Source organism: Meles meles, chromosome X (assembly GCF_922984935.1).
Source record: "Meles meles chromosome X, mMelMel3.1 paternal haplotype, whole genome shotgun sequence".
Lineage (NCBI taxonomy): Eukaryota > Metazoa > Chordata > Mammalia > Carnivora > Mustelidae > Meles > Meles meles.
Window position 1 is genome coordinate 112,383,322 of NC_060087.1, and position 26,249 is coordinate 112,409,570.

Below are 26,249 nucleotides of genomic sequence, written 5' to 3' on the forward strand. Positions count from 1 at the left end.
TATCCTGACTCATTGATATCTTAGGCATACACAAAATCCCTATATCAAAAATCTCAAATGGAAAACATCTGCAATGAAATTGTACTCATTGTCCAGCTAGTACACCAGAGCTGTACTATAAATCCTAACCTCAGGGTTCATGCCTTGGAACTGTGTTCTAATGTTCTAACATAGCTCTTCTGTTACTTCCAGTAATAAATCCCCATGGAGAAGTTCCAAGAAGGGCATTGCCTGAGATCATATTCCATGTTAGAGTGAGGTTCTTCTCCACAGCTTGTGCTTCATCTAGTCTTGATGTGAGGCCAGCAAAGAAAATGTTTTGGAGAGTTTGTGCTAGGTGGGAATTCTTTTTATTTTAAACAACTGTAAATATTTAACAAAACAATTATGCCCTTGTCACTTTAAGTCCTTCAGACCTTTTCTCTCCAGACCTTTTCTTTCCCTTCTTGTTAAAACCCTCACAAGGCCCAAGAGGAGAGCACTCAGGGAATGCTATTTGGGAGGGGGAAGATACTGGAATCTCAGGTTCATTTCTCCAATGGTCATATTTTTGCCTATGTTTATCCTTTTTTCTGCCAGATCGTGCTCTTTATTGCTCACACCACTCAAAATAGTCATGGGCACCAATAGTCACTAACTAATCAAACTGATATCTTTATTGTATTTACTTTGTATCCCACCCTTAAAAACCACTCTCCCTGGATCCTTTAAACATTTCAACTGCTCATTTTCATTTCAAGCATCTCACTTCCAGAGAATGGAAACTTCAGCATAGTCTTATTACCAATTAAAAAGGGATTCTCACTACTTTGCTCTAAGAAGTTATTTGTCTACATCCATGTCAGTTACTCAAAAATATACTCGTTTTTTAAATGTCAGATCATACTGTACTCTTAATATAATTTACAATCTCTTATCACCTGTAGACTTTTAAAAGCATGAATCAAATTTACTTTTGATGATAACCACTTTGTATGACATTTGCAACCAAGAAAAAAAAATGTAATATGCCATGCAAAAAGCTTTCCCAGAGGGGTGCCTGGATGGCTCAGTGGGTTAAAGCCTCTGCCTTCGGCTCAGGTCGTGATCTCAGGGTCCTGGGATCAAGCCCCACATCGGGCTCTCTGCTCAGCAGGGAGCCTGCTTCCTCCTCTCTCTATGTCTGCCTCTCTGCCTACTTGTGATCTCTGTCTGTCAAATAAAATATTTTTTAAAAAAGCTTTCCCAGAATAGTCTGACTTATTTGCAGATTATTGTAATTTTTATTAAATATGCATTGTCACAATTATTTTATATTCTTCACAGTCCTTAACAAAAGTTTAGGTGAATCCAGATTTACGATTTCCACTGAATAAGCTGGGCAAATTTTCTATAGGAAATTTCTCAGGAAAGAATATTAAAATCGTAGTTCTTTGCAGTTCTGGCCCCATCTCTAAACCAAAGGGCAGTGTTCGGGAAAATGCCAAACATATTTAGCAGCAAGAGTTAGCAATTTAGCACAGCAGATGGGGGAGGCAATGAGTCGAGTGTATAAAGAATTTAAAAAAGGCTTTCTTTACAACTTCTTTATCAGAAGCTTTAACTGGATACATCCCAACTCCTGTTTGGTAGACAGTTAACACAGAGATGCTTTCTTTACGTTCTCTCATTTTACTCTCATCTGGGATTTTTGTGAGGAAACACCCTAGTGCTGAGAACCTTCTCTCTCTCTCTCTCTCTCTCTCTCACACACACACACACACACACACACACACACACCCCAGATAGGAAAGACAACCATTCCTAAGTTCATGTGTAAGTAAAAAAGCAACAGGGATGCAAGCTTTGGAGTCTAGGCACAGAGCTGGAGACAAGTTAGCGGTATACACATCCTTGGGTAATGCAGACAAACAACATTTGTTTAGACGGCTAATGTGGATTAAATGAAATAACTTACATAAAGATCCTAGCATAGTTCTATAATATACCTTTAAAATATATTTGCTTCCTTCTCCACCCTGGTTTGAATTATGAAGGGTCCTGATCAGAGTAAGCTTTTTCACTGTAAGCAGAAATATCTGGCTTCCTAAATAAAGTAAAAATGTCACTGAAAATTATAGATGTAGTTTGTTGTTAGGGTGAAGGGAGAGGCAAGGGGGATAACCATTTCCTTTAGTTTCCAATGGGTTTTGTCTTTATGCGTTTCTCAAAACTGTAGCTGTGATACTATCTCTTCAGTTCTCAAAACAAAAGAACCTATTTACAGAGTGCTCTGAACTCCTCTAGGCAATTCAGTGAGGCTGGATACAACAATAGATTCTGGGAGTCTGAATGGTACAAAAAAAGTGGGGGTGAGATGGGGGGTGGTCTGTTATCCACTGAATACAGAAACCAGAGCCAAAGCAAGTGAAGAATGTGAAGGGAGAAAAGGAAATTTTAGGATGTACTAAAATTTTTAGCAACTGAAAAAAGTACGAAGAACTGGAATCCAGGCGATAGCAGCAGGTCAGACAGGCATAATTATTTATCATATAGTTTCCACCGACAGCAATAGTCTAGTACATTATTTTACCTACATGTTTTTCCCCCCAAACCATAGATTCTGGTACTCAGTTCATTTAGAAAGCCACCAAGTATAAAAAATACACATGATGAACTTCACACACTAAAACAGGGTACCTAGATCTATGTCTCTTTATGTAAACACAATCCACTTTTGATTCAAACTCTTCCAAAGTCTCAAAGCTATTTAAATAATGAAATCATGCTGCAAGGGGGTATACTACTGGTTCATGGAAGATTTGTCAGAAAAAGAAATGGAAACCGAAAAGTAATGAGTAATGAGTGGCTAATGGGCTGATCAATCCAAAAGAGAAAGGTTAACAGGTCTATGAGAGCTAAAGTGTCTGAGAGTGTCTATGACCTAAACACTGGAGCCAGGAGCTCTTTCCTCTGATTAATTCAACTTTCTTATCCCTATCTCAGAAACCAGGGCTTTATCAGCCAGCTCTCAATAGCAAGCCAATATGATTAGAAAAATAGTACTGATGAGAAATGCAGAGTGTAGATCTCATTTAAATTTAACTGAGATCATAATTGGTTAAATCATTTCTGAGGATAACTCACTTTAGGCCAATTTTAAATTTTAAACTATTCAAAAAAAGAAATGCAACGTCCTCTATGTCAAAGAAAATGATTTTCCTGTTTGATTACTTAACTGATATAATGATCACTGTAGCCATTTAGACCCTAAGGAAATTATTCATTCTAGATAGCCAACATTTCTGGATCTACACTTCCAGTATTGCACTGAATAGCCACATGTAACTATTTAAATCTCAATTTAACTGAATTTAAAAATTCAGTTCCTCAGTTGCAACAGTCACATTTCAGTGCTCAAAAGCCATATGTGGCTAGTGGCTGCTATGCAACAATGAAGTCATAGAAAATTTCACCATCACAGAAATTTGTATTGGACAGTACTGGGTTAAATATCTGAAGACCAAGACTTAAAATGTCAGATCGAAAAATCTAAACCATTTTAATGACAGTTTTTCCATAACACAGTTAATATTTGTATCTGTAGAGAATTTAGATTAGGATTCAACATTTTATTTTTTACTTTGGACAGTGGTTCTCAAAAATCAGTAGAGAAGAATCACCTGGGATTTGCTCAATGCAAATAACTCATTATCTTATGTGGGGATCCAGGAATCTGCATTGAAACGTATGTCCTAGGTAATGCTGACACAACTAGTCACTAAACCACATTCTGAGAAACACTATGATTATGCATCAGAAATCTTCATTGATCATTTTACACATTCTGATTCATTTTCTTGTGTGGATAAGTATGAATATGGGTACACAGGCAAGACCTTGTCTCTCTACAAACATGCAAGTGTTCCATAAAGGCAAAAGAAGGAGCTTTCAAGGTATAGTAGATCTGAACAAAGGTGAATACAGAGAAAAAAAATCAAGGAAATAGTCATGCTAGAAACAAAACAAATCTTCTGAACAGAATATTCTATAATACGTAGGCAGGGTAGAAGCTATCTAGCCATTCAGCTTCTAGAGCTCTCAGGCTCTGGGAAGAGCTTTGAGCCCTGAGCTGGCAGGAGAGGAGAAAAACTTTGGTGGTACAGTTTCTGAAGACCTAAATATTGCATGTAAGTGCTAAGTATGTACAAGGCACTAGGTTAGGTGCTAAGAGCCTACTAAAATTTTTTCAACTTCAAAGAGCTCAGTCTAGTGGGGGAAGACAGACCACAAACAAGTATTATAAGACAGGAGCAGGTGTCGTTTGAGCTGAACTTTAAATGTTTAGTGGCTCTAGGGTGGTCAAAGATGTGGAAGAACGGTAATTAAAATGTGGAGAACAGCATGAGGAAAAGCACAAGAGCTTGAATATTTGGAGTGTACCTCATGACCTAGAAGTGGTCTAGAAGTGAACAGGGTTCAGAGAAAGTTGCGTAGTGAGAGATAATGTTCCGTGTCTCTGGGACAAGACCATGAATGGTCCTGAATGCCTGTTCGGAAAACAACGAAAAACTCCACCACCAAAGCCTTTAGATGCTTAAGGAGAAAGGTGATATAACAAGATCAGCATTTAAGAAGAACACTCCAACAGCTAGGCATAAAATGGAGTGAGAATAGATGCAGAGAAGATGTCCTATGATTGGTTATTTGGCTGCATGGAAGAAAAACTGCACCCTGGCTGACGATGTTTGTTCTTGCAAAAAGCTGGGAATTGAGAGAGAGGCAACAGAATATGAGATTTTGTTTTAGCTGAACATCTGAAGAAAGAGCAGTCTAGTGGCAGTGTTTAGAAGATGCTGGGGATACAACGATCCACCATGACTCTGGCAATAGAGGACCAGCACTGAGGGTCAGGAAAAAAAGCAGAACTGTCCACAGTCTGGTAAGCAGAAAGACAGCTCTACACTTTCTATGTCTTCCAAAAGTACGTACAATGGGTGACATACCAAAGGCAGACAGCTTCTTCGGTGAAGTGCCCTTAAAGATATAGAACATACTGCATAGTAGTTAAGAGCATAGGTTCTGTAGATGGACTTCCTATGTTTGAATCCTGATGCTGCTACTTAGTAATTGTGTGGCCAGGTACAGAGGTTACTTAAACTCTGTGTCTCAGTTTTCCTAACATTAAAATGGAAATAATACTACCTACTTCATAGGAGTGCTATGAAAGTTGATGAATTCATACATATAAAGTATTTGTAACATGGCCTGGTACATAGTAGGTACTCAGTAAATGTTAGCTATTGTTATCATGTGTATAAGTACACTTACTTGTTGCTATGTTCAAGAACCCTCAAAGGCATTAGTGCTGTATCCAAGGGATGGGGATCAGTGTAGTTTAGGGGATCAAAAGGCATCTGCAGTATACTGTCATGCATAGACAGCATGCCTTAACTACTGCACATAATGAGTACCTTAAGTCTTTTTTGCAAAAAGACAGATATGAGTAAATTTTTAAATTTATAGATATTTTTAGTGATCCCCTTACATAAGCTAGTGCAAGCCATCTCCAGCACACCACTGGCTGGTGTATACTAAACCTCATACCCCCATCTATAAGACCTGACTTCATGACCCTACAACATACTCAGAGATATAATGAAGGGAAAAATTCACCAGACAACCAACTTCAGCTCCCTGAATAGCCAGATCCTAGAAATCTACTCCCTCTCTAAATTCTCTTGGCCTCAAAGAACATAGGGGGAAAAATGATTGTTTTGCAGATGAAACACTTTTCCTTTCTCTGATCAGAAAATGCCAAATTTTAAAAAGTCCTAATAAGCTCCTTTTCATTTATATTTAGAGTGTTTCTTCCCAGAAAGAGGAATGGGGTGAGGGGTATTAGCCAGAGCTTTCAACTGCATAGAAAATGTGTCACCTGCAACCAAGTTTAATATGTAGCTTCCAATTAATCCAAAGCCCCAGTTTTCCCAGTTCCCCTCCCTCTAACCCTGACCCACTCCCCCAAGTTCCCTCCTGCATTTTTTTAAGAGTCAAATTCCATTTAAGTTTAAAGAGTGATAAAAAGGGCTTTATATCATCCTCTTTTCCTTTTTGCTAGCAAGGAATAATAGCTTTACCTTAAGACATGTTAAAATATAAAGATGTCATCCTAGATAAGGACAAATTCTAATTACATAGTCTCTGAGACAATATATCCATTACCATCTTTCCAAAAGTCTCATAAATAGGTCCCAATAATACTGGCCCTATCTCTGGTTCCTTTTCTTGACAATATTCTCAAATATTCATTGTCAAACCCTGAGGAAGAGTTGTCTAGGTGTGAGCATCCAATCATTTCCCCAGTCTATGGCATAGTCTCTAATAAATTCAGAGCTAAGAATGATGGCTTCAAGAATGTTTCCTAAAGAGGTTTTTAAAACCGTTTACCAGAGAGCTATTAGGAACTCCTTAAGTGTCTGGGCTGTCTGCTGAAGTGATAACACAGTTTTAAACAGTAATCCCTTCTTCAGAAGGACAGAAAATGTTTTTCCCCTTTAAATTATTGAACTTAAAATTGAGAAACCATTTGGAAATTTAAAAAGATGAGAAAGCTGGCCTAATTATTTAGATAGGTAGATAGATGAGATAAACAAAAAGAAAAGTATGAAACCGAGTTAGCTGTATATTTTTTCTGTTGATCTGGATAAAATATGCAAACTTGAAAACATGTACCACTTAGCATTCACGGCTAGTACATTTTAAAATACATATACTTTCATGAAAACAGCTGTATGTGTTTATTGAACAGAATATTAAAAACACATTAGCTTGCTTTAGAAGGAAAATATTTCACATTAACCTTTTTGATTGAACATTTTAATTCCCCCAAATTTCACAAGCCTCTACCTTCATTCATATTGATGTATAAATTAATCAAAAGACTAATGTTTTTTAGATATCTGGAAAATGAATCTGGAAAGAATGCATATATTAAAATAAAATAGTTAAAATATTGGAAAAAAATCTCTAGAATTCTATCAAATAAGACCTTTTTTTCTTTTAAGAAAATGAATACATTCCATTTTCTTGACTAACAGCTTAAGTCAAATTTACCCTGGATCCAACAACTGAGAGGCAGTCCGGTATATGGGGAGAAAAAGCACAAATTCTTGAATCAGATAATTTAACCCATGAGTTCGGGCTCTGCCACTTGTTAGATGTGAGACTTCAGACCAGTTACTTATCCTGGATGTCTCAGTTTTCTTACCTCTGAAATGGAGATCATAATGCCACAGCCCTCACACCGGTTGCCATGAGGATAAGTACCATGGTCGATGGTAAGTATGATAAGTATCATGATCGAGTATATGTGAAATCACTGCGTAAATATTTTACACCACATCCACTATCAGCCAATAACCAACAACTGTACTGTAATTAGAAGTTATTTTTAATAGAGTAAAACTATGAGGAAATTAAATATGTATTCATTAGTGACATGCAAATAAAATTCAGTCATAAAAGGCACCTAGTTGGGTTTGACATCATTCATTAAGCCACCCTGGAATTGAGAAACGGCTATCTTTTTAACATAAACACTTTTATTAGCACAGAGAACTTCTTCCCACATACAGTAATCCAATAGCATAACAAAGTCCAACATTTTTCACTGCCAGCAATTTAAACCAGTAATACAGGTCCATGAGAAACCTCTATTTAATGAACCAAGCAATATTTTCCATGAAAATGTATCTATTTGCTTTTTTAGTGGAGAAAACAAAATAGTCTCTGTTTTTAATCCAAAGAGAAAAACCACAAGAACTTCTCACATTAAAAATGTACAGAGATGGCTCTTCTGTAGTCAAGCATGCATCAGGATATGGAGAAAACATCCAACAAGCACAACTCTCCAACACTTAGTGAAACAAACCAACCGCTACCCAAAGAAGAAACTGAAGCTATAAATTCAAATAAACGGGCTGCAGGGAGACTACACAAACCTGCTGTTGCTTTAATTGCAGACAATTCAATTCAGCAGCTGTTGGTCCAGGCACTAAGGTTCACTGTATGCTCTGCAGCATAACCTTGAAATACTGTCACTCACTCACTTCTCCACATCATCTGCATGCTGTCCAATTAATGAGGAGCGAAATCAACTGTCAAACCATGCATCAAAACAGAACATGATCTTTTACCTCTTAAGAACAGGAGCACAGTACTTTAAGGACAATAAAGCATGAATGGAGGTGAGAGTCCTTGACAATAAATGATATTTAAACTTATAAAACATATAGTTGTAGGAACTAAGCTTCTGTTCTGTTCAGTAGGAAACTGAAACTTTCTCGAGGTTTCTTCCTTTGGAAGAATCCTTTCTAACTACTGTATAAGAAGTCTTTTAAACAACATTCACCAATGTCTGATCAGTCTTCAAGTTCTTCATTATTATGGACCAATATGTTTCTGAAAGCTTAAGAGAATACTTAAGGAACACTTCCGGTCCAATGATACTTTACAATACAAAATGATTTGCCACTGGCATGTTTAGCCTTGCTGTTTCCAGGAGTTTTTTTTTTCCTACCAGAGAACAAACAACAATAATAGATCATGTTCATCAATCTGAGTTAAATAATGAAATAAAAATAAATTTACCAAAATAAATGTATCCTGGAATGCTTCCTATTTGAAGTTTCCCTTCTCTTAACTATATCCCAAATCTAGACAACCAATTAACAAATATGAGAGTTAAAAACTCAAGAGAAACACAACACACTAAGTGTTTAAAATTGCTTTTTGCTTCCAAAGCACTGTGTCTTCTGTGCAAACACTCTAGGCTATATCGCATACTACCAGTTGCAGACGTAAGACTTCAAAAATTCAACACAAGAATACAGCAGAGAAGCACACACAATTAAGGAATCAGGACTACCAATTTAACAGAAAACCCAGATTTTACAGAGTTATCTGGTATAAACATTATAGTAAAGGGCAGGCATGTTTCATGCAGCTATTTTGTTTAGCTCATTAGAACCTTATTTGTCCTTCAATACAGTAGAACTGGAGGCAAAATAAGAGAGGAATGCACTTTGAAACAAAAGGGAAATTTCGGATAAAATAAAACATACTATACCTGTATATTGTACCAGGAACATCGTGACACTCTTCAGGGAACTGTTTCACGTTGTATCCTAATGTGAGTTATTCTTCCCTTACCCTCTTCTCTTCACAAAAAGAAAAGCCAAAGCACCCCAAACCTCACTACACACTACCCCTAACCCACCCCCCTATTGAGGGAAAAAAAAAAACAGTTACAATTCAGCTTAGATCCGATGCTTCTGTTTAGCTCAGCTCCAGCCGAGCAACTGAGCTCTAGCAACAGCGCATAGGGAGGTGGATTCTGATGCCAGTAGCACTTCTATCCACTTCACTTACACAAAAGCAGGCAGTGGAAAATCCAGGAGCCTTGAAGACAAGGGCTGGAACTGGCTTTTATGAATTGCTGTTACTGCATGTGTCACCATCCATCTCCAATGACGGACACTTATAGGCTGAATTGGGAGTGGAGGGGGTGGGGAGGAGGAGGTTGGAGAGCAGGTGGAGAAGCAATTAGCAGTATGTTCATCGGAGAATTCGTTCGGGATTTCATACATCAGTGCCTAAAGAAACAGCATGCAGTTGACAAATCAGAACTTTATGATTTGCATGCCTTAGAAGAAATCTTAGCTCATAGCTCCAAACGAAATAATGTTTCCCCAGTCTTCTAGAGCATAAAAAGTCATCCCTCTGTTTTCTCCTTCCTCTAGCTACTCCTGTTCCTGAGAAATCAACATTCAAAATGAATATTTGCTAATTTCCCCTAAAGAATTGTATTTAAAAGGCTGGAAGCAAAGGAAGTATGAAGAAATTAAATTATATCGAACCAGACATCTCTTAACAAAAAGGCAAGAAGCTAATTATTTTAAGTCAACTTTTCATCCCTAGTTCCATTCCCCAGGTGCAATTTTCACACCTATAATCACTAAGATCACACAACTTTTGTGCATATATTTAACACTGGAAAACAACCTATGTATACCTAAAAATAGTTCGGTTAAAGTCAAGATGAAAAGCTAAAAGCTATATGCAAGCCCCTCTCCACAGATGACCTTAAGAAGGCACTTTGCCTGTAAGTGCTTCAGTTTTACTCATCTGCTAAACTGAAGCACACTTTTTAAACCAATTTGAAGACTAATTATGAGCAGGAACAAAAAGGAGACAGTCGCTTAGAAAGGAAACATGACTCAATTGAAGGAATACTAGGGCTGGGTATCAGGGAACCTGGATTCAGGTTCCAGTTCTACAACTTTCTAGCTGTGTTTCCTTGGACAAGTCATTTAACTTCTCTGAGCTTAAGTTCCCTTGTTTATAAATTTTACACAAAAGTACCTATCCTGACTGCTTCACAGGACTCCTATGGAGAGCTAATGAGATAATGGATATAAAAACCCTTTTGTAAATTTTAAAAGACTATACAATTGCATGGAATTATTATTGTTATACTCTGAAACAAAGCCTGCCCAAATGGTTGAAGTCAGGCACCTCTATCACATAAGAAAAATAAAAAGAGCCAATATAATTTCATGAAAAGAATTCTCAATTCTTTCAGTTTTAAAGTTGGAAGGAAGCACTGTTCTCTTTAAGTGCCATGGAGGGGAAATTGTTTTAAAGGAAAAAATTTTAAATCTGATACATAATACATCAAAGTTTATTAAAGAAACGGAAGCTCTCTAATTCCGTCTTTCCTTTCTGGAAAGTCAGTTAATTTGTTTTCGTATGGTCTAACGTTATGTCGCATTTAAAATCCAAACTACAGGACAATGAGCACCACCTTCTGTTAAATCTTTCTATTAACCTGGTATATCCTTACTGCCCAGTGTGTGTGGAACGATTCAGGTTGATCAGCTAAGTCTAAATCCACAAAGTAAAAATCCAAAGTCATGTCTTATGAGGCTCCAAGCTGCCTTGATACTATATATACAGTGACCAGCTGGCTTAAGCTGGAACACAATTTTAGCACATGAAGTCCTGGGTGGCCACACCTGGGGCACTAAATGATCCCGGCAACATTTGGGGACCTATGGTTCAGCCAAATCCCACATGTCCTGATTTCCATCTGTATGGTGGTTACCCAAGTGTGTATCTGTCCACATGAGCTAAATCTGAAGCAGCCAAAAAAAAAAAAGTGGGAGCTATAGCAAAAATATCAGATGTCAGCTCTCCTTGGCCCCCTCTAATGCCACCTGAGTTCTTAAACAAGTGCCGAGTCCACTTCCTGAGAGAAGAAAGAAAACTTTCTCTAATCGCCCCCTTTGAATGCCATTGCCAATACTGAAAATGCCAGTAAAATATGTATCCAAAATATATATTAAGTCAACGGGGAAAATGGATAATATGAATCACAAAGAGTTGGGTGACTGGTAGCTAAGAAGGAGTGAACTATTAAAAGGGGGAAGGAAAAGAGAGGGCTGGGGGGGAGGAGAGAAAAGGGGGGGCAAGAGAGAGGAGGTAAGGAGAGCAAATGAATCCAAAGTGAGAGCTTTTTTTTTTTTTTTTTTCTAAGCAGAAACATACTAGCTGGAATCATCCAAAACCTCACCTCCTAGAAAGTGCTTGTCTTTTGAGGTATTGGGAATAGCCTTTTCTACCATCACAGCTGCTATCCTAGCCTTCCAAATGCTTAGGTAAATAGTCAACAGCTTGAAAAAGCCACTGACAGCCCTAGCACCAGAACTCACTTTCATCTGGCATGTGGAAAGTCAGGCAGGTGGGATTTCGTAATTTCAACCCCCACCCCCACCACAGCCTTACCTGTGGCATGGCTGACCACTAACAAAAGTGTCGGCCAAATTTCAGGTTTGGCAAAGGAGGCTGCCTGAGATTTTTTTAAACCACACTGGTAAAAAAGGAACAAAGGCTGTATTTCAGAATCAGGCTGCTCTGCCTTTGGGCACTGCAACCGAACTCTTCCACACATTTAAGCTTGAAATTCATATTCCCCAAGTTCCTTGGTAGGGTGATTCAAAGTAAAGGGTAAAAGTACAAGGAAGATAATTTTTTGTTAGCTTCTTTCTCATGGCGAAAAGATGAGGATAACATCAAGAACATTACTGACAGCATATATCAAAAGGCAATGAAGTAGGAGGCAGCAGTTTCAACCCAGATTAGCAAGAATGGGAATGAAAGCATCAGAGCATCCTGATAAAAACAAACACACAAACATATGCACCAAGAACCTTTGCAATGTTTCCACTATCCTGATTTCAAGCTCCAGAATGCAAGCACTAATGGTTCCCTAATCCACCCAAGCTGCCTCACAGCAGCCATCAATAAGCCTGACCCACCTTTTCAAATGAGTTCCCACTGTTAACCACCTTAGTTTATGAATATTTTTGCCAAAAACAAAAATACCAGTGGAAGATTTCAAAGAACCAAGAACTTGAATCAAACCATGAGCTTAAAACAGGGAGAAACAACACCAATTTGCTAAACCCCAAACAAAATAGTAATGCTAACAGTCTGAAAGCAGCAACTAGTAAGCTGACTTGAACAAGAAAAAAAACCCTCCTGTTTCCTGAATCAATCAAACTTGTAACAAACCCCGAGAGTCCAATCAGTCCAAATTCCTGCAAAGAGCACACACATCAAGACTTGGTTTCACCTGCCTAAGAACCCACAGAGGAACCATAAAATTAACACTGGATAAGAAGCTGGGAGACCTGGGTTCTCCAAATTTTTCCACCGTTTGACTTTGGTCAAGTCACTTATACTATTTTGGTCTCAACTTGCTTACTTTGGACTGGCTGGGGCTGTGGTTACCAATATTCCAGGTCGATAGTCAATGCTGATTGTGAAATTTACTCTCGTGACAAAACAGAAAACAACTGTCAAAATTTGGCCCTAATTTCCAGGAAGGAGGGAGATGGACCACTCCAACTCTCCTCATGGTTTCTGTTTCTAGCTTACTTTGAAATATGCTCACAGAAGAGTTAAGCAACTGTGTTCGCTTAGCCTTGGAAACAGTAAGCCTAATATTCCTCTTCAGAATGTTTCTTTTCAAAAAATGTCCCAGGAGCAGTTTGTTTTCTTCAAATGAAAGCTATAGGGGAGTTGTCTGGCCCAAAATGGGAAAAGGCGAAGAAAGAAAGTAATCTAGAAATTCCTGAGCACCTACTGGATGCCAGACAAGTCACAGTACTTTACATTATTTCTTAAATTAGACCTCACAACACAGCTATATGCTAAACATTATTATCTTCATTTTATAGGTAAGGAAACTGAGAATTACTGATGTTAAGTGATTTGCTTACATTCACTCAACTGATAAGTGGTAAAAATGGGATTTGAATTCAAGCAATCTGAATCTGTTACTATACTAACATTCTAATGATTAAAGTCTGAATGACTGAATTCCTTCTGAATTCAGTGATTCAGCTGGACTTGCTTAGGGAATAAATCACACGCTGAGTCAATACAGTGAAAACAAACTTCCTTGCACGTGCACTGGGTTGGCAATTTTTAAAAAAAATTTGATCAGACAATGTGGTTAAGACCACTGGGCTTTAAAGTAAAACTAACCTCAGTTGCTTGAGTTCTGGCTTATGGACAAAGTACTTAATCATGCTGCCTCTCAAGTTTTTCACCTGACAAATGGGAAAAGAAGACGTATCTACCTGATTGGGTTGTTGAGAAACATTAATGATGTGATAGCAGCTAGCACAGTGGTTGGCTCAAAATCGTTCAATAAATGCATATTAGATCTATCCTTGTACTCATAAGCAACAGAACAAGGAAAAGTTGTAAAGAAAAAGAAAACCAAGATTCATTGAACTCAAGTGCTCCCTGGCCGGTAGAACAGACTTAGCATGAAAGAAGTTTTCAGTGGCCCACCCATACCCTCTAAAACTAAGCTGCATCTTGTAGATTAGCATATTCATGAGACAACATGAATATACTAATTGGCAGTGCCTAAGAAGTAGCAAGAAGACTTGTCATGCGGTCTGCTGAGCAGCAATTGTCCCTCATTTCCTGGAACCTATCCTTCTAAAGAGAGGGTTGGAAAGTAGCAGACAGAAGTACTACTGGAAGTACCAGGTGGGCTAACCCTTTTCTCCCCTCAATTCTTCAAGCCCTAGCTTCTTTCTCACCCATTCACTTTTGGCCCATTTCTCATATACTCCTCTCTTCTCTCGGTTTATTCTAGTTTTATTGTTATTCCTTCCTTGGCCATAGCTCTGTCTCTGTACATCAACATTAAGTGGTATTTATGGAATGTGCCTGGCACTGCACTAGGTGAAGTGGTGGGACATCCAAAAGTTAATTGAAGAGACATGTGTTCCATGGCCAAATAGATCAAAGATGCACAGGTAGACTGGAGTTTTGGCAATATAGTAAATGCAGATATAACAAAATGATCTGGTTGATTTCAGAGCACAAAGTAGTTTGTTCATCCAGTCAGTGATACACATATTGATGAATTTAGAAAAACATGTACGGTTGTCTACAACTTAATTTGAAATCATAAAAAGATGTATAAATGTGTGGATAGGTGATAAAGCAAATAGAGTGATGTGTTAGTTATAGAATCTAAGTGGTGGCTATAGGGGTACTTACTGTACAATTCTTTAATGGTCTCTGTATATTAAAATTTTTCACCAAAAGAGGCTGAGAATAAAGGAGAGGGATAAGGGGTATAGCTTTCTCAACTTCAAATGTTTCAGAACAAAATATAATATTTATATAAAGAAGCATATGGGCGCCTGTGTGGCTCAGTCAGTTGAGGGGCTGACTCTTGATCTCGGCTCAGGTCATAATCTCAAGGTCTTGGGATACAGCCCTACCTTGGGCTCCATGTGCAGCAAGGAATCTGCTTGAAATCCTCTCTCCCTCTCCCTTTGCCCCTCCCTGCCAATAAATATATTTTTGATTTTTTTAAAAAGGCAGCATAAAGGGACGCCTGGGTGGCTCAGTTGGTTGGACCACTGCCTACGGCTCAGGTCATGATCCTGGAGTGCCGAGATCGAGTCCCGCATCGGGCTCCCAGCTCCACAGGGAGTCTGCTTCTCTCTCTGACCTTCTCGTCACTCATGCTCTCTCTCACTGTCTCTCTCAAATAAAAAAAAAAAAAAGGGCAGCATAAACCAAAATAAGACAAAATGTTAAAAACTGGTGAATCTGGGGCGCCTGGGTGGCTCAGTGGGTTAAAGCCTCTGCTTTCCGCTCAGGTCATGATCCCAGGGTCCTGGGATCCGGCCCCACATCGGGCTCTCTGCTCTGCAGGGAGCCTGCTTCCTCCTCTCTCTCTGCCTGCCTCTCTGCCTAGTTGTGATTTCTCTGTCGAATAAATAAAATAAAAAAAAAACTGGTGAATCTGAGTGAATGTCATGACAGTCCTGTATTATTTTTGAAAATTTTATTTAAAATGATTTCAAAATAGAAGGTTAAAACATAATTTGTTGAATGCTGACCCCTTTGACCTGTTGTCTCAGTTGCCATTTTTAGTAGAGAGGATATTGGGTCAATGGTAGTGGAGAAACTGGAAAGAATGGAGGGCCAATAATCAACCCATAGATATACCTTGGGTGCCTACTATATGCAAGACACCATGCTAGGCACTGTAGAGGATTCGAAGACACAATAAGCACAGTCCATGCCCTGAGAGGGCTCACAGTGCAGGTGAGGGCATAACAAAGCAGTGCCTGAAAGGGTAACTGGCTGGAGGAGAAAAATTCCATAAGAGAGAAGTATGAAGATTGGAAAGGTAGGTTGGAGCCAGATGGCAGAAAGTCCAAAGGCCATGCGAAGGAGTTTGGACTTCATCCTATGGATAATGGCAAGCCATTTATAATATCTGAGTCAGGGAAAGAATATGTTCTAAACCGACAGGTTAGATAGTGTAGTCTGTTCAAGCACAGGTACCTTCAAACATGTATTTGTTTTATATGCATATACTTCTGGCCCTTCTGTCTACTTCCCATATCTGGATGCGGCCTTTAAGGTTTTGCAACTTTCTGAATGCTGCCCATTTTAAAAACAGCCACTTTCTGTCATCTTTCCAGCCTCTGTCCCTTTCCTTCCCCCAGCCCCCAGGGGAGTTGCCCAGCACTCACCTCAGCCCTGCTGACTCAGTAAGCAATAAATAAGCCTCATACAGTTTTTTAAACCAAGTTGCTAAGCTTTGAATCTCTGATTTCCTTCATGGTCATCAAGCCCCAATTACTATGGAGATCATTGATTTGAGTTGGAAAATTGAATATTCAGCTAAGCAACATGTGAAGGAGTACAGGAAGGTATGTCCTATGTGTAGAAGGAAACAACTGTTCAAAGTGATTTTTGGATACTAAAACAAAACCTAGTGCAGATGACACTGCTAAATAGCAAGTGATTAGGGTCAGACCTCTCAAAGACTTCCAAACTAAAAGGTGGATGTTTTCTATCTTTCGTTTCCCACCCCACCCCAGCCCATCCTCTAATCCAATCATGTCACTCACATTTAAAACCCTGTACTGGGGACGCCTGGGTGGCTCAGTTGGTTGAGCGGCTGCCTTCGGCTCGGGTCATGATCCCGGTGTCCTGGGATCGAGTCCCACATCGGGCTCCTTGCTCGGCAGGGAGCCTGCTTCTCCCTCTTCCTCTGCTGCCACTCTGCCTGCCTGTGCTCGTTCTCTCTCTCTGACAAATAAATAAATAAAATCTTTAAAAAAAAAAAAAAAAAAAAAAAAAAAAAAAAAACCCTGTACTGGATCACCCGTGCCCAGCTCCTTAGCAAGCAGACTTTCTTCACCAACCCGGCACAAGGTACCTTTCAGATTGTCCTGTCCCCCACCCAACTCCCAGTGATTCACACAGAAAATCTTAGCTTTTTCTAAACTATCCATTCCGACATGTGACTACTTTGCATGCATTGGTGCTCCCCCTGCCCATCTCTTTTTCCACCTGGATTCTAGGCAATTTCGACTCATCCTTGTGATTTGGCATAGTTAAGACTCTGGTCTATGTTACCCACCTCTAGCAATTATTCCCTTCATCATGTTTCCAGGGCATCTTGTATACTACCTCCTTCTCTGAAGTAATATATCTTTCCCACTGTAATATAATTATTGGTTTGGCCATCTATCTCCACCCCCTCCACTTAACTGTGAGCTCCCTAAGGGCAGGCAGGGACTACTTCTAATTGATCACTCTTCCTAGTGCTTACCATAGGGTCTGGTTCTGTATACGTACTCAAATGTCTATTGAATAAATGAGATTGGGTATCAAGTGCTCCTTGAATTCAAACTCAGCATCTCTCCAAAGGTAAAAATTAGAATATTATGTGACCAAAGTAATCCTAGTGAAGTATGTTTGAGGACTTGACTGAAGGAGAAATGGTGGGAGGACATATTACGGGGTCTTACTGTGGGACAATTTCTACCCCAGGAAGCTCTTACTGGCCGCCGTTGCTGGCTAAAAAGAACAGCTGGAGCGGCCAAGAAGGGCCCTTAAGTAGGGATTTCCCAGTCGTTATCTTTCACAGTTCAGCAATGAATGAAGTAAAGTTGTTTACATAACATTTTCCACACAGTGTTTTGATTCTTCTGAATTACAGCCAAAATTCCATTTGTGCTCTGCCTACAGATACATTTGGACCAGACTTGTTAACAGGTAGTCACTGAGAGTTCTCCAGTTCACATTCTCACCTGTTATTATTACACCAAGAACAACATTCTGCTGGGACGGGACCACTGAAAAAGTGAGAGCCAAAAAGGGGGGTAGGGCAGAACTAATAAAATGACCTTTTATTTTTCTTCTACATTACCTATATATTTCACAGCACCTCCCATCCTGCATTGGTTTATACCATGTATCAGTACAGGCAAGAAAAAAAAAGCAAGAAAGAAAATGAAGACTTTAGCAAAACTTGACGCTTGTAGGCAAGAAAAAGAGGAAGCAACATTGAGGCCTGGAATATAAATCTTTAGACATATGATCTGTTGCCACTTCTGGAGAGTAAACATTTCAGTTGTTTTAAACAAATAGCAAAAGCAATTAGCCCCTTTTGTAGACTAAACTGAGGTGTACGCTGAATTAAAAAAAAAAACAAACCTGAGTCTGTTTTGATCTTCAAAAATGTCAAACTGGTAAACATTTCGCCTTTTTTGTACATATAAATCTATAAGCCAAGCCTAGCTTGCAGAAGATTTAAGAGACATAAAAATTTGTCTGAGGTGTCTGCCAAATCTCTGCAGCAGAGAGAAACCCTGGAAAAGCTGACACAGTCATAACTCTCACATCACTAGCAGGCTTGTGCAGGGCTGGCCGTACACAGTCACTGTTCCTTCTCTCAAACTGTTTGTAAACAGAGAAGTAGATCATTTGCTTATCAGCTATCTGGTAGCTCATTTTTGCCTATATATCCCACAGAGGAAAGAAGGGGGGAAAAAAAAGAAGTCCCTACTGGCACATATCCCAGTTTTCAGCTGAGTAGATTTTAATTTATATGATGGACCTGCTTGTTAAAATCTCTGTCATTTGCTCTTGCACACTCATTCTTGTGTGTACATTAGGTCAGCCTCTGTCTCTGCCTCTCTGTCTGGAAGGCATTGAAAGGGGGTATTTATAAGTATCTAGTGCAGTGTCTAACAGAGTGCTTTGCACATAATAAGCCCACAATAATCCATCAAATGAACTGAAACTCTATCTGTAATTTCTGTATTCAACTTATCTCATCATGGAACAAGAGAATTATAGATTCTTTCTCTTGGATTATTTAAAAGCAATAATTCCTTATAAAGTAATATCCTTTTATTCAGACAATTCATGCTTAGGACTTCTATCCTTTAAAAGCATCCATTTCTGCACAATGGATTTTATTTGTAAGGCAAATGAAGGAAAGACCACGCTGCAAGATCCTGATTGACAATATGAACACTGATACATTTTGTAGAGAAAATCAGATATCCCATATTAACCTGATTGTATGTCATTACGGTAATCCACTACATATGTCTAAGACCACTTAACAATGCAGGAATATAGTGCACGCATGGGCTGCATTCTGTAAATAGGATTAACAATTGAATTCAACCAAGGTCTTCCCTAGGGAGAGATTGCTGGAAAATACATCTACATGACATTTAAAAAAATAAATTAACCAATGACATTGGCTCCCATGAGACACATTGTTTCTTGTACATTCAATTCTATCACAGTTTTCCGTAGCTCTCTGCTGACATCCCCATCCCCAAAGACATAGAATTTCAAAACAGAAAGAAAAACAAAGCAATTGGAGCTCTTCTGTGTCTCCTGCATGAAGTGTTATGTACACAAAGGAAAGATTTCTGTACAATAGGGCAATGTGAACTGTGACATGGTGAGATCATGTCAGTCCGAACTGTTCTTGTTATGCTGTGGTCACAAATAACTTGCCCAAGGCAATGTACAAAGTCTGTATGTATACTAAGACTGGCCGAGGCTGCAGGAAAATGAAGAGAATTGTGTTACAGAAAGAAGTTTCAATTTTTTTCCTTTAAAAAAATATTCTTTATGATGATGATTTTTCTTCCCACTTCTATGTATTTAAATTAATTCTCCTCATCTGTAAAATAGGTTAACTATTGCATGTATTTAATATTTTTACTGAGAATGGAATGAAATCCTGGCACACAAGAGTTAACCAACATAGTCCACATCAACATTTGACTAGCATTAACTAAACACCTATTATATGTCAGGCACTGGCCTAAGACACCAAGAAAAAGTAAATCATAGGAGGAAAAAGTGACACTGGGGAGAAAAGCAGAGAGCTGATTTTCAGAAGTTTTATAAGCCAATCTAAGAAGTTTGGATTCTATCTTGAGGACAACGGGCAGTCTCTGAACTATTTTATACAGAACTGGATAGCTTCAGATTTGCGATTTAGAAAAATCATTCTGTCAGCACTGGTGGAAAATGGATTGGAAGGGAAGCAGGTTGGAGACAGTAGTAATCCAGGCTAGAAGTTGTGTGTGTGCGTGTGTGTTGCAGGGTATGTGGGGGGGGGGGGGCGGTGTGCCCCAAACTAAGGCAATGATAATAGGGGTAGACATGGGAAAACATTTTTAATAACTTTAAAAAAGTAACAAATATACTATTATAGATTATTAGAAAGTAAAATTACGTAAAAGGTTAAGAACAGAACTCATGATACCTTACCATTTACAGCAAACCACTATTGCATTTTTGTGTGTTTAACATTACAGGATAATAATTTCCGATGTATGAATGCATAGGGATGTGTGTGTGTGTGTGTGTGTGTGTGTGTGTGTGGCCACATGCATGTGTATGTGTGTGTTTAAACTGGAATTTGTCAGCTTCATAACCTGAATTTTCTCTTAATATATCATAAACAATTTTCAACATTGTTAAATATTTTTTAGCAACATCAACTTACATGGCTACTTAGTATAATAATCTATTCTATAGATATAGCATAATTGATTCAATCCAAATCTCTATTGGGGACATTTAAAATGCTATGTTTTGGGGCGCCTGGGTGGCTCAGTGGGTTAAAGCCTCTGCCTTCGGCTCAGGTCATGATCCCAGGGTCCTGGGATCGAGCCCCACATCGGGCTCTCTGCTCAGTGGGGAGCCTGCTTCCTCCTCTCTCTCCCTGCCTGCCTCTCTGACTAGTTACAATCTCTGTCTATCAAATAAATAAATAAAATCTTTTTAAAAATAAATAAATAAATAAATAAAATGCTATGTTTTTCTCCTTTTTTTCCTGGGATATTTATCCTGAGAGCTAAAATTTTGGAAATATCACATTCACTTCCTCAGCATAGAGCCCTAGAAATTGAAGTGGTAGACTGAAAGCTATGTCCAATTTTAAGATTTTTGATACATACTGATAATTTTTCTCCGGAAGGGTTGTATCAAATTATAGTACCGGTAGTAGCATCTATGAGTGGGAGACCCATTTGAGAGTGATTTCAAGGATGGAGTCAACTGCATTTGGTGAGTGGAGGAGGACTGGATCCTTGGCAGACTATTGGGACAGGAACAATGTGAACTCTGTCAAGCAGAGCAAAGCAATGAGCAGGCCTAAGGAACAGGTGGCTGGGTGGATAATTGATGAGAATGAAAAAAGTAAGGAGACCACAGGAGAGTGAAGGAAAATGAAAAAAAAAAAAAAAGAAAGAAAGAAACCTCTAGTAAAGTTATGCATTCGGGTCACTTTAATTTACTGCTTTATTCAGCAAAAGCAGCTAATGTAGCAAACAGCTAATCTTCTCGTAACATTTGGCACTATGGTACCAAAGTTCTGAATTACATTCATATGAATAAATTATCCATCTTTTTCATCCAATAACCACTTTCTATATATCTATCAAGTGCTAAGAGCTGTTCTGGATTCTCTGGGTATGGAGATAAAAGAGACCTGGCCTCTGCCCTCAAGGAGCTCACAGTCTAGGGGAGAGCCAGACACATCCACAGACTGACACACTATAGTGTGGTGCAGCCTAGGACAGAGGTAAGTGCAGGATTCCATGGAGGCCAGGAGCCCAACATTGTTTCGTGTATGCTTGCATGTGTCTGTGTGTAGTGTGGGGGCAGGGAGAGTTGCAGGAAAGACTTCAGAGGTGTTGATACTGGTGGTGGGTATTATGGAGGTTATGTTTTACATGTAGCACTGGGTGTGGTGCATAAACAATGAATTCTGGAATATTGAAAAGAAATTTTAAAGATAAATTAAAATTTTTTTAAAAAGAGGTGTTGATATTTGAACTGAGTCTTGAAGGAGGAGTTCCTCAGATGACTAAGGGTCACGGATCATACTCATATTCCTTACCAGTGCCTTGAATATTTGTGCCACTGCTGTCAAGGGCACTCAGTAAGGCAGTGAAGATGCCTGTGTGTAATCCAAACCCATTCGTGAAAACAGCCTCCACTGTTACCTTCATGTATATCATGTCCATGGACTGATTTGGGCAATAACATGCACATCTTAGAATATAAAGGAAAACAGACAAGTGACATACAGACTTTCAAAAATAATTCTGATGACACTGACAGAATATAATAATCACCTCTACCAAGTCCTACTGATTTTACCTTCTCAATGTCTCTTATATCTCTTCCCTCCTCTCATATGCAGCCCCCTTGGGTCCTCGTCATCTCTAGCTTCCTAACTGGTCAGGCCCCCCTCCAGTGCATCCTAAAGTAAAAATCTCATTATGGTGCTCCTCTCCTAAAATATTTTAATGTTTTTTATTGCCTACAATCATTAATTCCCAAATTTTATTTGAGTACTATCATATTCACACACCATGTATACTATTATTTACTTAATATTTGTCTTTAAATCAACATAAAACTTGTTCACTTTCTATTTTTACTAAGCCATTTCCTCCATAACCTTAGGTTTGATGATATAATTCAGTTTTACTTTTTTGAGACACATCAGAATATATAATTACTAAAACGTAAAATGCTCATGGAAGTACAACATAACCACCACTGGCAGATATCCTACAGTTTAAAAAACTATGGCCTATGGAAGCACATCCAAATTTCTTTCTTTTTTAAAAAAAGTATTATTATTATTATTATTATTATTACTTTAAGTAGGAAAGCAGGGCTTGAACTCCCACGCCTGAGATCAAGACCTGAGCTGAGATTAAGACTCGAATGCTTAACCAACTGAGCACCCAGGCACCCTGAGCACATCCCAATTTCTTAGCACTGCATTCAGGGTACTTCACAAGTGAGCCTCAACCTATCTTTCCATTACAAACCTTCCTTTCCCCAAACAATTTATACCCTAGCCATGCTGAATTCCTAAATATTGAATGGACATGCTTTGCTCTTCTATAGCCACATATCCTTCACAGACTGTTCTTTCTAATCTGGAATGCCTCCCCTCTGCTGCTCTCTGCCTGGCAAACTCATTATCCTTCAAGACCTGTCAGGTCCCCTCTTTACAGAAGACTTCTCCCTGACAGACACTCCTTCCTTTACCCTTCCAATAGCACTGTCCCTATCTCTGTTATACTACACATTATCTCAGAATTACGGTCATATACCTCCCCAGATAGACCTAGGGAGAGCTCACATCTCATACTCTGTTGCATCCTGAGCACTGCATGTGAGCAAAGGTCACAGAGGAGACCTAGTGACATAGGAGGTCACTTAAAACAAAAGCTATAATAAAGCCTAAAGTACTGTTTGGGTCCAAATAGCTTACATGTAAGACATGTTTTTGTTTTTTTTGTTTGTTTGTTTGTTTTTCATTTTATTTATTTTTTCAGTGTAACAGTATTCATTCTTTTTGCACAACACCCAGTGCTCCATGCAAAACGTGCCCTCCCCATTACCCACCACCTGTTCCCCCAACCTCCCACCCCTGACCCTTCAAAACCCTCAGGTTGCCCCAACCTCCCACCCCTGACCCTTCAAAACCCTCAGGTTGTTTTTCAGAGTACATAGTCTCTTATGGTTCGCCTCCCCTCCCCAATGTCCATAGCCCGCTCCCCCTCTCCCAATCCCACCTCCCCCCAGCAACCCCCAGTTTGTTTTGTGAGATTAAGAGTCATTTATGGTTTGTCTCCCTCCCAATCCCATCTTGTTTCATGTTTTTAAAGAGAATTCATCTGATTCAGAAATAGCCATACTGACTATAGTTTTGGCAGACACAATTAGCTACGGCTACAAGAGCAGTTAAGCTAATTCAGTTTTGGCAGTTACTTTACAGCACACACATACTGATGTAGAAACTAAAAGTGAATCATTTGGGTTTCTGCCAGGGTGATCAACACAATAATCTTTCCTTACCACAAATGGAAAGTCAAGAACAAAAGTGAACAGTGAGACTAGTAAACCATGGCAGAGAGAGCATGGGCTTTCAAGCCAGAGATCTATACACGCAAACTTCAAATCAACTCCTTACAATCCATATGACTTTGGGTAAATTGTTTCACTTCTCTGCCTTTTAGCTTTCTCTTCTAGAAAACTGGGAAAAATAGTACCTACTTCGTAAAACTCTTAAGATAATGCAACAAAGTGCTTATGATAGTGCTTGCAACATTACACGGGCTCAATAGTGATTATTATTGCCCAGTGAAATGACAATTCAGATAACATGACATATAAGGATAGCAGATACATTTCTTAAGACAATAAATTTACAGTACCAGGCTTTAAAATGACAACTGTAGAATGTAGCTAAGAATAGCCACTAATAAAACATCCATAAGGCGAAGTTCTTCTTGGATTTAAATTAAACTCACACCTGGAACATACCACCACACTTCTTTGTGTTCTCCAAGAAATGATCTCAAATCAGGTTCCCCTAGGATGAAAAACACACACACACACACAAATCACCCAATCTTAATTTTTTGTCTTTAGTTTTACTTGATATAGAATAATATCCAAACTATGTGGATGCTTTAAAGTATCCTGTTATTATGACCCCAGGCTTTCCAACACTATTTCTTTCACAGTCTCTCCTTGATGACACCTTTTATTCCAGTCACGCATACCCATGCCCGCACTTCACAAAAGTGCTCTCTCTTTAATATGCCCTTCTCAGATACCAGTTCCGGTACCAGAAAGCATCTTCTCCCTCCTCTTTGCCCATTTCAAATCCTCTTTACTCCTTTGGAGCTGAAATTTAAAATTCACCTCCTCCACAAAGCCTACCAGGACTGGTCTGGAAGACAGAGGACAATGTCAACTCCCAACCCCATCAGTATTACAAATTTTTTGCATGTTTTTGTAATAATAAAATAATTGATACGGTCTGTTTCGCCGTCTAATTTATTCCACAGTCAGTATGCCCCCTAAATCATTGTCAATATTAGTGGTATGAGTTCGTACTGGAAAACCCAAAAGCGCTCGGTTTTTAAAAGAGGTCTAACTTGTCTTTGCCTCTCACCAAAGCACTGCACTGAACCTTAACCACATGTTCCTCAAAAGCGAAATTTCTTCTATCTACTACTCCCCACCCCTTCTAGAAACTGACGAGAAACCCTTTCCACTCCAAAGATCTGGTCAGGGAAGGGCCAGGTAGCTGGAAGGGCCAATAAAGAGAGGGCGACGATCTTTATCACACCAGCAAGGAAGCAAAAAGTGAAAATTTGGCAAAAAGTCACTCCCTAGGTGTGGCGAGGAATTCCCACGCCCACAGAGGAAATTGGGGAGTGTGTGCATTGGGAATGGTATGTGCCCAAATCTGAAACGTAAACTGAGGGAAGAGAGGAAACTCCTCCAAGTAGTAAGGAGAGTCCAGACGTCGCCTAAGGAAGATCCCAGTAGAGAACCCTAACTTCAGATTTCTGAGGTGGCACCGGACGGGAGCGGGGACAGACGATGGCGGTGTGAGGAGAAAAAGAGAGCGGGCGAGGTAGGAAACGAAAAAGAGAGGGCGCGCTCCCGAGGCTCAAAGCTCAAGGAAACTGCCGTGGAAAAATTCAAAAACCCACCCCGGACTCCCAGTCCCGACACCCCCTCCCCGGCAGAGGCGGAGTTGGGCGGAGTTAAACGCTGAAGACAGCGGCCCGGAAGCACCCTCCTCCCTAGCCCTCCTCGGTCCCACAGTCCCCAGCCATAGCCACTCGGGCTTTCTGCCTCTCTGACCTCCAGCTCCCCGGCTACCGAAGGGCTACTCCTTATACAGCCGTGGAAAATCGGGCCAGCGTGACAGCTTCTGAGAGTACAGCGCCCCCGCGGCGCCTCACGTCACGCAACGGTCTTCTCAACTCCCCGCCTTGTGCTAGCCGGCTTAGGCCGGACGCTCAGGCCCAGGCCCAAATTCTCACCCACAACGCGGCGGCTTCAGCCTCTCCTATTGGTTACTGGTCACCAGAGAAGCCCGAGGCCCAGTCCCTTGTCCTCATGGGAAATGTAGTTTTAGGCCGCTGGAGGCTGTTCTTCCTGGGGGGATCCAGTATCGGCATTGGCGGAGAGACTCGAGTGAGGACAAAGGATTATGGGAGATGGAGTTGAGGCACTTCTTTCTGTATACCCACAATTCCTACCTCCGGTCCGATCAACACTGAGTTCAGATGTGGGAGGGTATTATGGGTGTTGTAGTTTGCAATGTAGTGCCCTACAGATTCTCTCTTCTTGGGGTATGGTCTTGTGCTTGTGGGGGTAAATGAAGGTTCAAGATTTATTTTACTATTGGTTAAGCTATTAGCATTTTGAGGGAAGCACTTTATGTCGTGATTTAAAATTCTCATTGAGTTTGGTTGAATGACTTTTAAAAATGTTATTTATGCTCTGATAAACTTAGA

At 39.6% G+C, this 26,249-nt stretch overlaps 1 protein-coding gene across 14 annotated transcripts in view; it reads right to left on the reverse strand.

Moving 5' to 3' along the window:
* ENOX2 (ecto-NOX disulfide-thiol exchanger 2) overlaps nucleotides 1-25,887 on the reverse strand; it is a 268,945-nt gene extending 243,058 nt beyond the window's left edge. For 6 of the 14 annotated variants that reach the window (XM_045996383.1, XM_045996393.1, XM_045996394.1 and 3 more), the window contains exons 1-2: nucleotides 25,591-25,745; nucleotides 24,253-24,301 (exon numbers count right to left, since the gene is read on the reverse strand). Coding sequence is in view for 1 of the 14 variants with exons in the window: in XM_045996385.1 (XP_045852341.1) it covers nucleotides 9,089-9,110 (22 nt within the window). In the remaining 13 variants the exon portion in view is untranslated. Of the gene's footprint in view, nucleotides 1-9,088; nucleotides 9,166-24,239; nucleotides 24,302-25,590; nucleotides 25,746-25,772 lie in introns of those variants that run through there. The other 8 variants (XM_045996391.1, XM_045996382.1, XM_045996387.1 and 5 more) reach the window with 5 other exon arrangements.
* Nucleotides 25,888-26,249: the final 362 nt, after the last annotated feature.